Below are 16,140 nucleotides of genomic sequence, written 5' to 3' on the forward strand. Positions count from 1 at the left end.
GCCGAACCAAAAACAACCCCCCACAGCGCTGCCCCATCGAACCAAAAACAACAACAAAAACCCCCGAGCGCCGCTCCACCGAACCAAAAACAACCCCCCCCCACCGCCCCCCCCCCCCAAAACAAAAACACCCCCCCCCCAGCGCCGCCCCGCCAAACCAAAACCAACCCCTCCCAGCGCCGCGCCGCCGAACCAAAAACAACAACAAAAAACCCCAAGCACCGCCCCGCCGAACCAAAACCAACCCCCCCAGCGCCGCCCCGCTGAACCCAAAACAACAACAACAAAAAACCACAAGCCGAACCAAAAAAAAAATACACCCGAGCGCCACCCCGCCGAAACAAAACAAATAAACAAACAAAAAAAACCCAAGCGCTGCCCCGCCACCCCAAGATTGGCCGCCCCTTACAAGGTGCTGCCCCAAGCACGTGCTTGGTCGGCTGGTGCCTGGAGCTGGCCCTGTCCCTAAAACAGCCTGCTTTAAGACTGTAAAATGGTAATCTAGTTGGATGTGTGGTGGTGATTTGAGATGATCTAATAATTGATTTTTAAAAAGATGGCACCTGTCAAAGAAGCATTTGTACTGGTTTGCTATTTCAATGAAGACCCCTGGGGTTTCCCTTATCTCCGAAGTCTTTGTTTTCTCTCTTTGCAGACCCTCTTCCCTTTCTCTGATCTCTCTTCCTCTTATCTTCTTTTGATGGTTCTTACTGACAAATTCTTTGAGTTTTCACTCCTAATATAAGATGTGGCCTTTCTTAGGCTTTAATTTCCCTTTTATTAACAATTTTAATCTAACAATACAGTGTTTTCAGTGCACCATCTGCAATATACTCCATAAATAAAACTGCTGATTTTCCTTGATCAGCAGTTCCTCTTACTGAGTTTAATACATTAGCAATCAAAGTAACAACAGAAGAAAAGGAAAGTCCCTTAGACAGAGAACATTTTGCATAATTTCTTCTGGGAAAATTAATATATGCTGAGATTAATTGATCTATTGACAGCAAAGAAGTGTGTGGAGAGAGAGAATCAAAGTATTTACTTTCTGTCTATATTATCACCTGTGGTCATGGCTTTCTTGGTCCGTGTTTTGATTTCTTACTGAAAGAGAGAGAACATGAGCTTTGGAGCATGAACAGAATAATCATGTGAAAGATATGGATTTCTTGGGGGGTGAGGAGGCGATAAATAAAAAACTCCTTCAACCCATTTCACCCTCCTTAGAGGTTGCTTCTCACCTTTTGAGATGCAAAAGGCTTCTGCTTGTGTAGTTGCAGTAAAAAACATAACCTTGACTGCTGAGCCATTTCCAGGGACGGCTGGTGTGAATTGGCGTAGTTCCATTGAAGTTAATGATGGTGTACCAGTTTATACCACCTGAAGATCTGGCCCATACAGCTTAATAGAGTTCATCACAGCATACTCCAAATTCAAATCTTTAGAAACTTTCTTGTCTGCCACAGATGTGGGTCTATACTTTAGTTATTACAACTGAGAGAAAATCTGGGCTTCTTTATTCCTCGCAACCTTCCCTGCTGGGCATGCTGATAACAGTCATAGAAATTAAGGCTATCTGCACTATCCTGCAGAAGGGCTTTGTAAATACCTGCAGGAGAGCTGCATTCTGTACAAATCTCCACGCAGTGCAATGCTCCACTCCACATGCACTGGTACAAATTGAAATGTGGGTATAGAGTGAGGGTGACCATGGTTGGACCTCCTTCCATGTGATCCTGCCGCCCTGAAAGCTGATGTATATGGGCCTCTTCCTGTATAACTAGTCACTCCAGCTCCATTGCAGGAGTTATGGAAGATAAGCAGCAGAGGCAGAGTGGCTGCTTAGGGGAATATCTTCCCCACCCATCACCTGCATCAGCTGATGCTAGGATGTTTAGCCCCCTACTGTGTTAAGCTGTCTGCAGATAACATGGAGACCTGTAAGTACTCTCAGCACAGCAGGGGCCCAGGATGTTGGCTCTTTCAAAATACAACAAACATTATGAACTGATGTTAGTGTTCAGAGCTGGTCAAAAACTGTGAACACGACGGCATGAAAAATGAAAATAATTCCAAAATGTTGACATTTTCCAGGGTTCAAAACTGATCTGTGGGTTTTTTTTTAATTATTATTATTATTATTGGCCCAGGGGGGAGGGAGGGAAAGAAAGAGGGTTGGATTGATTGATTGATTAGAATTTTTAGGTTTTTTTCTATATATTTTTCTGTTTATCTTTTTTCACTTTTTGGTTTTTCCTTCTATTGTCTGTTTTGATTTTTTACATTTTTTTTTTCAATTCATTTTTTTTAAAATGACTAGGATGGAGGGAACTGGGGGATGGGAAGAATAAAGAAGAAAAAAACGAAATATAAAAATAACTGGAAAGATAGAGAAAAATGTCGCCAACAATGCTTTTTATGGCAGCGCTAAGGGTGGAGTGATGGATAGGCACTTAACCCACGTGCTGCAGACAGTGCTAGCCAGCACCTAGAGTGAAATGATGATGATCACATTCTGCATGGATGGACAAAGGACAGGAGCTCCCTATGAGCTTTCTCCTTCCAGTGCACTCATGCAAGAAAAGAAATAATTTATCCCACAGTTTCAGCTCTTGCTTAGGCCAACCTATTCCCTGACAAGATATCAGGACAGGCAGGTCTTAGTGTCACATCATGTCATTGCAGAATTGGGATGGTAGCTGCAACCCACAATCACACAGAAAGAGGTGCCCTTTTCATTCCCATCCTCAGCAAAGAAACTGATCATGGATGCAGTAGGGCCAGGGTGGGGAGCTCATTTGGATCACCTATAAATTCCAGGAACTTGGTCTCTGGACAACATGAGACAGTTTATGAAAGGCTTGGCGCTCAGGGCCATAGGGCCTGTATGGCATTCCTACCTGTCCTCGAAATCCCAATAATACAAGTCTTCACAGACAACACGAGAGCCGGGCACTACATAAACAAACAGAGGGTGCCTGCTCCTTGCCACTCTGCTTGTAAACCATCAAATTCGGGATCTGGTGCCAGCAGAACAGGGTATCCCTGATGACTGTTATCTCCCAGGAATTAGCAACAGCCTAGCAGACACCCTGAGGAGGTAATCCATAACTAATCCTGAATGGTCCTTGCACAGCTCCATCATAGGAGCAATAATCCATCTTTGGGAATCTCTTATAATAGACTTGTTCGCCAACAAGGAAAACAGCAATTGTCAGAACTTTTGCTTCAGAGGGGGCCTGAGAGCTCAAGACCAGTGGAATAGATGTTCCACCTCCTGCAGTGGAACAGATGTTCTGTGCCTTTCCACCAATTCCCCTGATTGCCAGGATGATTTCCAAGATCAACAGAGACAAAGCCATGATCATTCTCATAGCTCCATACTGGTTGAGGCAGTTTGGGCTGACTGACCTCTCATAGATGGCCATTCAGTGTCTGTTCTAGCTTCCAGACCACCACGGCCAGATGCTCCAGCCAGACCCAAAGTGACTGTACCTGATTGATGGCCTGCCCATTGGCTGGCTGAGTATGATGGACAGGGGCTGCTCCCTGCAGCTCCAGAAATCCTGATACAGAGCAGGAAAACATCTACCAGGAAAATGTATTCTAAATGGAAGAGATTCTTGATATGAGCAGCCCAGCACAGTTAGTACCTTATACAAACCCCAACATCGAAGACCCTGGACTATATATTGCTCTTAAAGCAGGCCAGCCTTTTGTTCATCTTGAGTAAGGTGCATCTGGTGGCAATTTTGGTTTGCCATCTGCCTGTGCAGTCATATATGATCTTTTCTTACCCAACATTATCAAAAGTTTCTCACACTGGGAACTACCCCTGCCTGAGACTTCAATATGGTCCTTCTGAGGCTCATGGACCCTCCATTTGAACATGTTTTAGACAGCTCAATGCATTACATTACTCTGAAGACTGTTTTCCTGGTGGCTGTCATTTCAGCCAGAAGAGTGAGCAAGCTTCGGGCACTTATGGCCAAACCTCTCTATATGATGTTCCATAGGGACAGGGTGGTGCTGAGAGCTCACCTGAAGTTCATTCCTCAGGGGGTCTCAAAATTTAATCTAAACCAGTCAACTTGTTTGTCTTCTTTCGAAAGCCACACTCGGCACCATGAGAAAAGAAATTACACACATTAGATGTATCCAGGACTTATTATGTTGACAGGCTAAGTCATTCTATTTCTAGCCATAGAACAGGATGTTCTAAATATTAAGCTGTCTCATTACATAGAAAGCTGGCTGATGCACCTCTCCCCCCAAACATCCAGACTCATTTCACTAGAGCAAAAGCAGTATCCTCTGTCTGGTTCAGGAATGTGCCAGTATTGGAAAGTCGCAAGGCAGCAATATGGAGTAACCTACTGACTTTTGTCAAGCACTGTGCCTTGAACTTAGGCATCAGGTCAGATGCCACACGCCATATTCAGGAGAGCAATACTGCAATCGCTGTTTCATTGATATGCTGAAACTCTTCATTCCCACCATCCTGAGGGGATACTGCTTGCCATTCACCTACAGTGGGTTCCACACTGACACACACATGAAGAAAAACAACAAGGAGTCGGGTGGCACCTTAAAGACTAACAGATTTATTTGGGCATATTTGGGCAGGAAAACATCTACTTCATCTGAAGAAGTGAGGTTTTTACCCACGAAAGCTTATGCCCAAATAAATCTGTTAGTCTTTAAGGTGCCACCCGACTCCTTGTTGTTTTTGTAGATACAGACTAACACGGCTACCCCCTGATACTTGACACGTGAAGAAATATTTCTTGCCTGACAGTAACTGTGGTTCTTCCAGATGATGTAGTCAATGTGGATCCCATTACTCACCTTCCATCCATGCTTTTCAGTGACTTTAGATACCATGGGCTTCAAGCTGTGAGAGAGCCGAGGGAGGGTCGCAGGAGCCCTGCCCTTTATGCTCACAGATGGGCGCATGAGAAGGCAGAGAGTGCGTACACAGCCCCAATGGACACTGCCAGACAAAGACGCTGATCCCATGTTGCTGTACAGTGGGGTCGATGTTTACAACATCTTGAAGATGCACGGTTGCTGTAGGGTTAGTAACCGTTCCTTATGTTCATGAGCTGATTATGAATACAAAGAATAAAGAGGCCCCTGCTCTCTGATACTTACTCACTTTGTATTCATAAATATGTTCTCTGGTTTGCTAAAGCTAATTGCTCTTTCTAATAATGGCAAGATCCTGGCTTTGTTTCAAGTTCATGCAATTAAATCTCAGCAGCAGAGCCCTACAAAATGGGCACTAAAGCCTCACTTGGCATGTGACCTTCAGCTGAACTGCTTCATTAAGCCTGAGAGCTTGGAGAAAATGTTTGCTGAATAAAGTCATTCCTAATTAATGTGAAAATGTCAAAGATTTGTCTGCCATCCTTTTTACCCCTTTCCTTCTAATGCTTAATTATGTCTCTAATGAGCTGCTAATATAAAAAGCCAAGAGCCGTATTTTTATAGGACAATAGGACAATACAATGAAAATATTCCAACAACATTTTGCCAAGTAGATCTGTGCTGCTGTTTGTAATATTTCACATTTCTTACTCACCCTCCCAAGCTTTTACTGGGAAGATCTTGGGTTGTCATTAAGTTATAATTATTATTAGTAGAAGTAGTAATTATTTACATTGGTTGCCATCAAAACCTTTCCAATGCTGCCTTGTATAACTGGACAGCAACCACAACCTCAGTGTTTGCAATGTTCCCTATATTTAGGGAAACATTATCCTTAAACATAAAGGAATATTGCCAATACTGACCTAATATATCTAGCTACCTCAGGCAACCTAAAAAGTTGTAAGAATGACTGCTGTATATAGCATTGTATAGCGTTATTAATTTTGTTGTGCTAAAATTGTACATGTTGCTTTAAGATATCAAACAAGAAATAATGTCCCTGTCCCTTAGATGTTCCAGTCTGACAAATGATTTAAAAGAAGGTGAACAGAATGGGCCCAAACCTACTCATCGACTTAGGCAAACTCTCACTGAACTCAAGGGAGTGAGATTTGGCTCTTGATGAAAATAGCCTGAGAATGTTTGGGTAAAATGAGTAACAGTTATCTAACCCAAGGCTGCATGATTATCATCTGTTCAAAAAAGGTTCTCTTGATACATTTGCCAAATTATGTAGTGGGATTTTGTTATTATTTCTTGTTTTATTTGAGCTTTTAGGGACTAGGATGAGACAACCAAACCCTTTCAATAATATATACATGAAAAAATATTTTAAAAGTTATAAAGACAGTTTACGCATAGTAATTACTATAGGTAACATGCCTAAATTCTTTCCCTTTGGAACAATAAACAGCATTCTGTGTCCATTTCTCTCTTACCTAGCTTGTGTAGAATAAATCCTTGGTCACTCTATACACCCCGTGTGTGAGCAGGTGCCTGGATGGGCCACACAGAGAATGCCGCACCCAGGGCACACTGCAAGTAATAGGGGAGACAATCCCCAAAACTGGTGGTTTATTTATAATTAGATTTACCGAGCCAGTAACAAAAGAATAGTACCACACTGGTTAACAAGAAGCCAAACACCGTTTCCTGTAGGCAACCCAGCCCTTGGCTCCCATCTAGACAACCAAGTCTAATATAATGAGAGGTTACTGAAAACCCTATTCACTATACTTAAAGTTCTGCCAATCCCAAAGGATCAGACACTCACCCCAGGTCAATATGAGTCTCAGATCTTACCCAATAACCTCAGTGATGCCAATCCTTTCGTAACTAAAAGCTAAAGGTTTGATAATATAAAAAAGAAAGAAAAGAAGAGAGTTATCAAATAGTTAAAGGATCATATACATTCAAGTGTTTTTCAGTGTTCATAGTTCAGTATCATAGCAGTGATGTTATAGCTGCTGCGGGTTGAGCACTGGCCTGCTAAACACAGGGTTGTAAATTCAATCCTTGAGGGGGCCACTTAGGGATCTGGGGCAAAATCAGTACTTGGTCCTGCTAGTGAAGGCAGGGGGCTGGACTTGATGACCTTTCGGGGTCCCTTCCAGTTCTATGAGATAGGTATATCTCCATATATTCTCTCTGGAATCATCCCAAAAGGTTTGTATCAAAATGCAGTTTGGATGTAGAGTCTTTTCATGAGAATTCCAGTGTAATCCAGGTAACTACCTGGTGACCTCGGTCCTATGCTTTAGACCAGGGGTCTCAAACACGCGGCCCGCGGGGCTATTTCCTGCGGCCCACGCCCGCCCCCTCCGGCCTACCTCCAGGCCAGGGGTGGGCAAACTACACCCGCAGGATTGCCCCCTCGAGCCCTGCGCCGGCTGGCATCACGTCCCTGAGGCCGGGGGGGAGGGAGAAGCAGAGGGCTCCGTCCGTGTGTTGCCCTGGCTTCCAGGCATGCCCCCCCTGCTGCTCCCATTGGCCGGAAACGGGGAACCGCGGCCAATGGGAGTTTCGGGAGAGATACCTGAAGGAGCGGCAGGCAGTGTGTGGAGCCCTGCGTCCCCCTCCTCCAGGGGCCACAGGGACATGGTACCAGCTACTTCCCGGAGCGGGGCCGGGGCTGGCAGCCTGCCCTGGCCCTTGCCCTGGTGTGTGCCGCTGCCACCCCGGAGCCCGAAGCCCTCCTGCACCCCACCCCCCAACTCCCTGCCCTGAGCCCCCTGCTGCATCCCACACCCCTCCTGCACCCCAACCCCCTGCCTGCACCCCAATCCCCTGCTGCACCTCAACTCCCTGCCCTGAGCCCCCGCCACACCCCTCATGCAGCCTCTGGGGGCAGGGAGGGGACGGAGTTGGGGTGGGGACTTCGGGGAAGGGGTTGGAATGGGGGCAGGGAAGGGGTGGGAAGAGGCGGGGCCTCATGGAAGGGGTGGAGTGGGGGCAGGGCCGGGGGCAGTGAGGGGGGGGTGTCAGTGGTGCGGCCCTCGGGCCAATGAACTAGCCCTCATGTGGACCTCGTGGTCATTTGAGTTTGAGACCCCTGCTTTAGACCTTCCCTGTTAAAATTTAAGCAGACCTGAGATGAAAGGATCAGGCCCAAGGTTTCACTTTTATAGCTGAAGTGGGCTGTTAAGTGTTTGGAGCACAGCATGTGACTGAGGATTCTTCTTTGTTGAGCACACACTGTCTCATCACTTTGAACTTAACATCCTATTTACTATGCATACACAGTTATACTATCTCACATCTTTGATTTTAAGCTTAACTGACCCATCCACATTCATGATGTAAGGAAATTCAGACATGGCAGGGAATTAGCATCCACAAGCTAATCTGGTTACATTGTTAAACTTCTAACAAGATATAGGTAAATACTGACAAATGGATCATACACGGGTGGACTGGTCTGTCAGTGTCACACTGTGGAAAGCCCAAAAAACACTTAAAAGTTGTATGTGTCTGTGTGTAGTGACAATAGTGCAGATCTGGCATATGGGGACTCTGTAAACCCATCCCTATGCACAACAGAGGGAGGTCATATTCTGGTCAGACCAGAGGATCTCTATTGTGTGGTATGGTGCACAGATCCAGTGGACCAAAACCTTGTATGACCAAAGCTCTGAATGCTTTCAGTCTTCTTCATAACTTCTAGTTTCCAACACTCTCTCTAATCCTGTCTGCAAAGAGGCTTTCAGCTTTTAGATGTATACAAAGGCTGAAGAAATCACTCTTTAAGTCCCAAACTTCTCTATTTATTGGCATTTGGAAGACACTAACTTGACTTCCTAAAGTTCCAGTTTTGTGAAAGGTAATAATCTATTTTCTGTAAGAGGTTTAATGTCATAGGAGTGATCCTGACTAAAGCACAGCAGAAGGGATTGCATATGCTGTACAGATTACTGTACGGGAAGATGGGTTTCGTTCTTTTGATGTGAGACTAAGAATCACAGATTCTGTAGAGCTAAAGCTCCTAGAGGATTCAGCCCTAAAAGGCACAGCTGTGTAGGCAGGCAAGCTCTGGCTACTACTACAGGTTCTTGGAATTCATATTAGGTAAGCATTAGAGGTGGTTCTGGGCCTGGCATGTTGCAAGACACTGTCTTTCTGATTACCATCTTGATTTCCCACCAACCACACACACACACACACACACACACACACACTTGAATTATGACACAATTTTTGTGGCTCATGTCTCAACAACCAGTAGATATTACTGCATTATATATATGCCACCTGAAAGTCTGGAGTCTCAGCATTCAGTGCTGTGAAGCATTAATCCCTGACTCCAGCAGTTTATAAAATACTGGTTTGAAAAAATTGTCAGAAATGAAGTGGTAATAAAATGCAAGATGGTAATCAGAATGACATGCTTTTAAAGACCAGTAGCTTACGATGTGCCAGTGTTACCTGCCCTCTTCAGACCAGCAAACTTTTCCAAACCTGGGAGCAGTAATTAGAAAGATAAAAATTTCAGTCCTTGACATGTGCTTGTATCTATGTTTCAGTGCTTTAGCAATTTAAGACCAGCAATACCTCCTTAAAGAGAATAAAATCTCAATCTCTGAAGCATTTTCAGTAGGCCATAACAGCTATGAAATATCATCCTTTTTGTTGCCAGCAATGAGCTATAGGGCCAAACTCTCAATACACTTAGACATGACATTATGTACAGTATGTACTTAATATGTACATTCACATATCTGTGTACAGTAACACAGCGACAGCAGTGCCTTTTATGGTGTCATGGGTATATGTGTCTGATAATATAAGCAACCTGATGTTTCTTGAGCAGTATTTATGCCTAGTAACCTATATGTTGAGAATAATGATGATCAGTTGTGTTCATTAGTGATATTACAGTTTAATGAGCATTTTTTACTGATTTTCCTGTTATATCCTTCATGTGCTGTGATTAGACTAGGATCTTCAGCTCTATGCTGTTTGGTTTCATTGCTAACTAGCATTATATTTCTAATAGGTGCTTTTTTCTTTTTACATTAGAGGAGATCTTGAAGACTCATATAGCACATTGGTGGTCTCCTGATGGAACCAGGTTAGCATATGCAACAATAAATGACTCCAGAGTCCCTACAATGGAAATTCCAGTCTACACTGGCAGCCTTTACCCTACTGTTAAAACATATCATTATCCAAAGGTAAGGGAAAATATAAACAAACAGTCAACGGTTTTTGAATTTTTCATGGTTTTGTTTCTAGCTGACTCCGATATGGTAATATGTAATCGAACATATTCATAAGCAGTGCAATTAACAGAGAAAAGATCATTCATTCCCCATTGAACTGTTAAACTGTGGTCTTCGTTATTCTTTTGCTGCCTTTGTAAAAGTACATTTTTCTGACACTACTAGTAGTCATTCAAAAATGTAAAGAGAAAAAGTAAAGGCTAAACCCTTTCTCCCTCTTGTACCTGGATAAAATCTGTTGGGTTTTGATGCAAGATGCGGCATGACTATATCTGAGAAGTTGCAAACAAAATTATTATATTTGTTGGTTTTGTGCCTTAAATCAAAAGGGCAATCAGGAAACTTTAGTACTTAGACCTCCTTGTAAAATTCAAGATGGAATAATAGGCAGGACAGATAGTCAGGCTTCTGAGACACACTGCACCTTAGCTTTAGGGAGAGAAAATGAATTAGGGATGAAAAAGGCCAATCCTGCATTGCTTTACAGAGTCCTACAGAAGATTGTCGCTGCAGGTGAGCAGCATCTGGTGCAAATCTCAAGCCAGTGTGGAAGATTATTATTACTTTCTGCTGCTGTATAGTATGTTGTTGTACTGTACTGCACAGCTGCTTCCTGCAGACATCTCACTTTGTGTGGTGGTCCCCTCAGATCTCACATGCTAAGCCAGGTCTAACCCAGCCACTCCTGAAGATAGGAGACATCAAGAGAATACATAGATGCTGCAGGAAGTGGTGCTGATGATTCGGTAGGAGGCACGCTTTCATGTAAGCCAGTGTTTAACTAATGTCCAACATGGGGCTTAAGGACACCCTGCCATTTTCAGATAAGGCATCAAATTGAGATCCTGACCCTTGTTACTAAAAATACCATCACATTTTTCACAAATGTGGTAGATGTTATTGTCAATGTTCTAGCCAAATTTTAATGTGGGCAGTTACATCCTACCATCCTAAGTTCCTCATACTTCAGTGCCTGCTCTAAACTGCTATATGCTTTTTCTGTGCACTGTTAAACAGTTTCTGCATTCCAGCCCAGAGGTGGTTGCACTTCATAAGATATTTTTGTGTATATTATGATTACAAAGCATTTTAGGATCTGTTCAGATAAAAGGTTATAGCTATAAATGTAAGGTGTTATTTACTGTAAGATATATAGTAATGTACTCTCATTTTTAATTTCCAGGCTGGAATGGAAAATCCAAGCATTTCTTTACATGTCATTGGTTTGAATGGCCCTACCCATGATCTGGAAATGACTCCCCCTGATGATCAAAGAATGAGGTATGTTGCTTAGTATTAGAGTGGTAGCCGTGTTAGTCTGTATCAGCAAAAACAACGAGGAGTCCTTGTGGCACCTTAGAGACTAACAAATGTATTTGGGGATAAGCTTTCATGGGCTAGAACCCACTTCATCCGATGCATGGAGTGGAAAATACAGTAGCAAGTATAAATACACATCACATGAAAAGATGGGAGTTGCCTTACCAAGTGGGAGGTCAGTCTAACGAGACAATTCAATTAACAGTAGGATACCAAAGGAGGAAAAAATCACTTTTGTAGTGGTAATGAGAGTGGCCCATTTCAAACAGTTGACAAGAAGGTGTGAGTAACAGTAGGGGGAAGCAAAACTTTTTGCTGTTTCTGCGTAGGCTTGAGTTTTTAGAAAGTAAGTTCCCAATTCAACAAACTAGTTAAAGATGTGCTTATCATTAAGCATGTACTTAAGTCTATTACTATTCAGCAAAGCACTTAAAAACCTTACTGGGATTTAAGCATATTTAGTGGCAAAAAAACTATGTTAACACACAGTTAAGGTTGCTTGGTGATATGTCATCCCCTTGCAGAACATGAGCAAAACACAAACTTCTGAAAAACAAGAAATGCACAGTTAAGGTTGCCTACATAACCTAACTCTGCCCTCTTTCAGAAGTGCCCCAGAATGCCCCGTTAACACACATACCTTTACTCTGCCCACTCTACAGTTGCTGAAATGTACAAGCTGTTCACCTTTTACAGCCCATTGACTCCCACCCACAGGATTCCATCCAGTACTATTAAAGGGGGAAAATGGTTATTAAATCTTTATGTTGCCCAGGTGTATAAAGGTTTGGACTAGAACTGTCACTGGTGGGGTGCTCACCAGGGGCAATGATGTTGGCACAGTCCCTTGACTTACCCAGGCAAGTATAAAATGGTTGCATAGAAACCCTCTCATGGGTTTTTCCTTTTCTGGTGCATACACACTGTAATCATAGCACATCTACGCAAGTGAAGAAGCGTACGTTCTCTTAACACCATTCACCGTTTGGATCCCTCAAAGACTTAGTGGGTGCCATGTACTACCATGTGTAAAAACTACCAATTGAGACCATTTTTTAACCTGCGTCACAGCAATACAATCATTTACTCTCTAGCGCGGTGCAAAAAAAATCCACCCAGAAACTTTTTGAAAAATAGTTCTTTTTGGGGCCTATGTTTCTGGAACTCCTGGCTCACCTGACATCACATTTGGGTCACTAACCCTACCTTGCACTCCCATGAGGCATAGCAAATTTCACGATAATCTGTGTCGGCATGTGGATTTCAGGGCATTTTAAAGTGTCTTCCTTTGCATAGGAAGGATAGAGGCACAACACAGGCATCTGCAGCATAGGAGGCTCTGAAAGGTGTGAACTGTCTTATTCATCTCAATGTGATGTTTTCAGTTGAATGAGAACACCCCTTGGAGATTAATACAACCTGAAACAATAGCTCTGAGGCTCGTGAACTGCTCCAATCATCTGAGTAGGTTTTCCCTTCCCCCTCCTGAGTGCTTTAGAGCTGCCCTGTGATATGAATGAAATATGCCTGTTCTCGGCTCCCCACTCAAAGGGCAGAATTTCCCCAGATCCTGGCTCACATGGGTGCAGGGAGGGAGCCTCAGACCCTCTCAAAAGGGCAACCCCTTCCCCCCCCCAGAATTCAGCTCATGTAATGGAGAGTGGGGGTCCAACCCCTGTAGATGGGCAATGGGACTCCCAGACACTGGCATACACATGGGGGGCAGTCAGAGGGGCTTAGAGACCCCCAGAGGGGCAAGAGCCCCCCAGATCTGGGCATACATACAGTAGATAGAGCAATGTGGGTCTGACAGGCGCCCCTGCACCTATTCTGCCGCAGTCCTCCTGATACTTACACCACATCCCCTTCCCAGTGTCTCACCCCTCCACTGCCCCCAACTCCCATGCCTCCCTCACCTGAGCCCCAAATCTCTCTGCCCTTCTTACTCCTGGGGAAATTCTGCGCCACTGTGTGCGTGCAGAATTCATGTCCCCTGCAGAATTCTTTGCTTCCATGGAGAAAAATGACTTCTGATGGGGAAGCGAAGGGAATCCACATAAGCAGTCACGCACCCCTCCCCATCAGCGTGGGCACATCGTTTCGGGCACCCAGAGCAGCTGGTGGAAAGGTAAATCACCACGGGGGTGGGAGGTTGGGGCTGGAGATGCCCTGGCCTGTGGCTTGTACCCTGCACCGGTCTCAGCGGCTAGTCCCAGCTGTGCTGGGGGAGGATGGGACTTCTTCTTCCCCTGAAAGGAGCGGCCAGGGCTGGGGCCGGGTCAGACCCACCCCCAGAAACCTCCCCCGGCTGCAAGAAGCTCTGTACCCCCCACCCCCACTTATTACCCCCATCGCTCCTCAGCTGCAGGGGGAGGGGTCACTGTACAGGGAGCTGCTGCCCTGTACACCCAACCCCCCTGTATCCAGACCCTCCCATGCCCCTCCCCAAACCTCACCTCCCTCATGTGGACCACCCCGATGAGCCCCACACACACACCCAGACCCCTACGCCACCAAACCCCACTGTCCTTGCAGCCACCCTCCACTGAGCCCCCCCACACCCAGACTCTCCCTACTGAGCCCCAATCACCTTCACCTGGATCCTCCTGCAGTGTCCCATTGCCCCTTCACCCGGAACCTCCCAATGAGCCCCTGTGCACCCAGTTCCCCCCTGCACCCAGATTCCCCACTGAGCCACCTGCATCCAGATTGCCCCACACAGAACCCTCTCACCCCACACCTGGATCGCCCCACACTAAGCCCCTCCACACTTCAATCCTGCTCAGCTGAGCCTGCCTGCCCACCCCGGTGCACCTGGCGCAGAGGAGCAGGGCCCTGGGGTGTTTCTGAGGCAGGCCCGGCCCTTGCACTGTGTCAGGGTTGGGTGCAGCCTCACCACTGAGTCCGTGTCCCAGTGGGGGGCTGCAGGGTGATCTCCCATCTCCATGCTCCCCACTGCCATGCTGAAGCCTCCCCATTTATTTATAGACAAAATTTACAGAATTTTGCAGAATTTTAAAATATCGTGTGCAGAATTTATATATTTTGGAGCAGAATGCCCTCAGAGTACTTTCTGTATCAAATACCCCATTTATCCCCCTCCCCTTACTGCATCGCCAAACACCACTCCCCAATTTCCCCACTCCTCCACCCCCCTAATGCCCATTCTCCCACCCAGGAAACATTCACATGTCTAATTTTGTCCCCAGACACTTTCATTACATTCCCTCCCCTCCCCCCCAATAAAATTGCCACCCTTGGCTCACTAATTGTAGCCACCTCCAGGCACTCGATCCAAAACGCCTTTTGTCTTATGTGGGTGCTTGTGATTAACTTATCCTTAATTATATTAATTGAAGGGTAAATTCATAGTCACCAATCTCAACAAGGTCTGTGACTCATCAAGTCATCAGTCCCTCTCAGTTTTACAGTACAAGGCCGTTGAAGGAAACTGGGATTTTGTTTTGTTTTTGGGGGCAGGGAGGAAAGGAGCTGTAGTTCGGGAACCCCTCAGACAAATGACCCTAAATTTGAAACACTGATCCTACTCTGCACTCCCATCAGGCACAACAAATTTGAAATCAATCTGAGTCACCATTCGAATTCTAAAGCACTTATAAAAGTCGAGCTTTAAAGCCCATAAAGTGGTGGGAATGGAAACCCTCTAGCTGTTTCTCTGAACTGGCACATACACACTGTAAAGAACATTCGTTTTCTTAAATACTGGTCTCAGTTTGGGTCCCCAAATATTTAGTGAGTGCCATGCACTTCTTTGGGTAAAACTCGACAAATGGAAACCAGTTTGACTCAAATCACTTCAATAGACTGCACAAAGAAAACCCACTGAGAAACGTTTTGAAGATTGCAATCTTTTCAGGGCCTATGTCTCCAGAACCCCTGTCTCAAATGACCCCAAGCTTGGGTCACTAGCCCTACCCTGTACGCTCTTGAGGCACACCAGATTTCAAAGCAATCTGACTAATCATGTCAATTTCAGAGGACGTACTACAAAGGTTGACTTTTAAATAGAAGTCATGATGCAATCTTAACTATGGTGACACTGCCACACCACAATAACTCTTAAGTGCTTAGCTGAACTGGGGCCTATGTGTTGTGGTTTCTTGGACACTTGAAAACAAATCATTATAAGACTATAAAGAACAGTGTTGGCATAAGCATTTAATATCATAATCAGTCTGCCTTCAGGGGAGAAGAGTTCTGATCTGCTGCTTTAGCTCAAGTTTGATGCAGTCACCTACCAAAGCCTGGAGCCCAAATTCTGATTTCATTTTCATGCTGATGTAAATCAGGAGTTAGTCCATTGACTTCAATGGATTTATACCAGTATAACTGAGATCAGATCAGAATCTGGTTCCATGCCTACATTGCCACCCACTAATGGTCCCTCTCCAAATATTAACAGAGCACTTTGTATGAATGTCAAATACAATTGTGTAAAGATCTCTTCCTCCAGGATATTCATTTGTGTATGGTCATCAGACAGCTATACTGGTACCTCTGGGATAGTTTAAATTAGATGTTGGGCCTCCAAACAAAACCACACCAGCCAGTAGGCACTGCCCAAGGCAGATGAAACTTGCCTGTTTGCCGGGGGGAAGGGGCGTGTAGTGGGTCAATCTTCATTGTGCATGAGATAATATAAAGAGCC

The 16,140-nt window shown here is 44.8% G+C and overlaps 1 protein-coding gene across 1 annotated transcript in view; it reads left to right on the top strand.

Annotated features, from left to right (window-relative positions):
- DPP6 (dipeptidyl peptidase like 6) overlaps window positions 1-16,140 on the top strand; it is a 594,783-nt gene that overhangs the window by 501,938 nt on the left and 76,705 nt on the right. The window contains exons 9-10 of the mRNA XM_026652149.1: window positions 9,949-10,103; window positions 11,335-11,432. Coding sequence (XP_026507934.1) covers window positions 9,949-10,103; window positions 11,335-11,432 — 253 coding nt within the window. The remainder of the gene's footprint in view (window positions 1-9,948; window positions 10,104-11,334; window positions 11,433-16,140) is intronic.

This window comes from Terrapene carolina, unplaced genomic scaffold (assembly GCF_002925995.2).
Source record: "Terrapene carolina triunguis isolate 2854851 unplaced genomic scaffold, T_m_triunguis-2.0 Scaffold111, whole genome shotgun sequence".
Classification (NCBI taxonomy): Eukaryota; Metazoa; Chordata; order Testudines; family Emydidae; genus Terrapene; species Terrapene triunguis.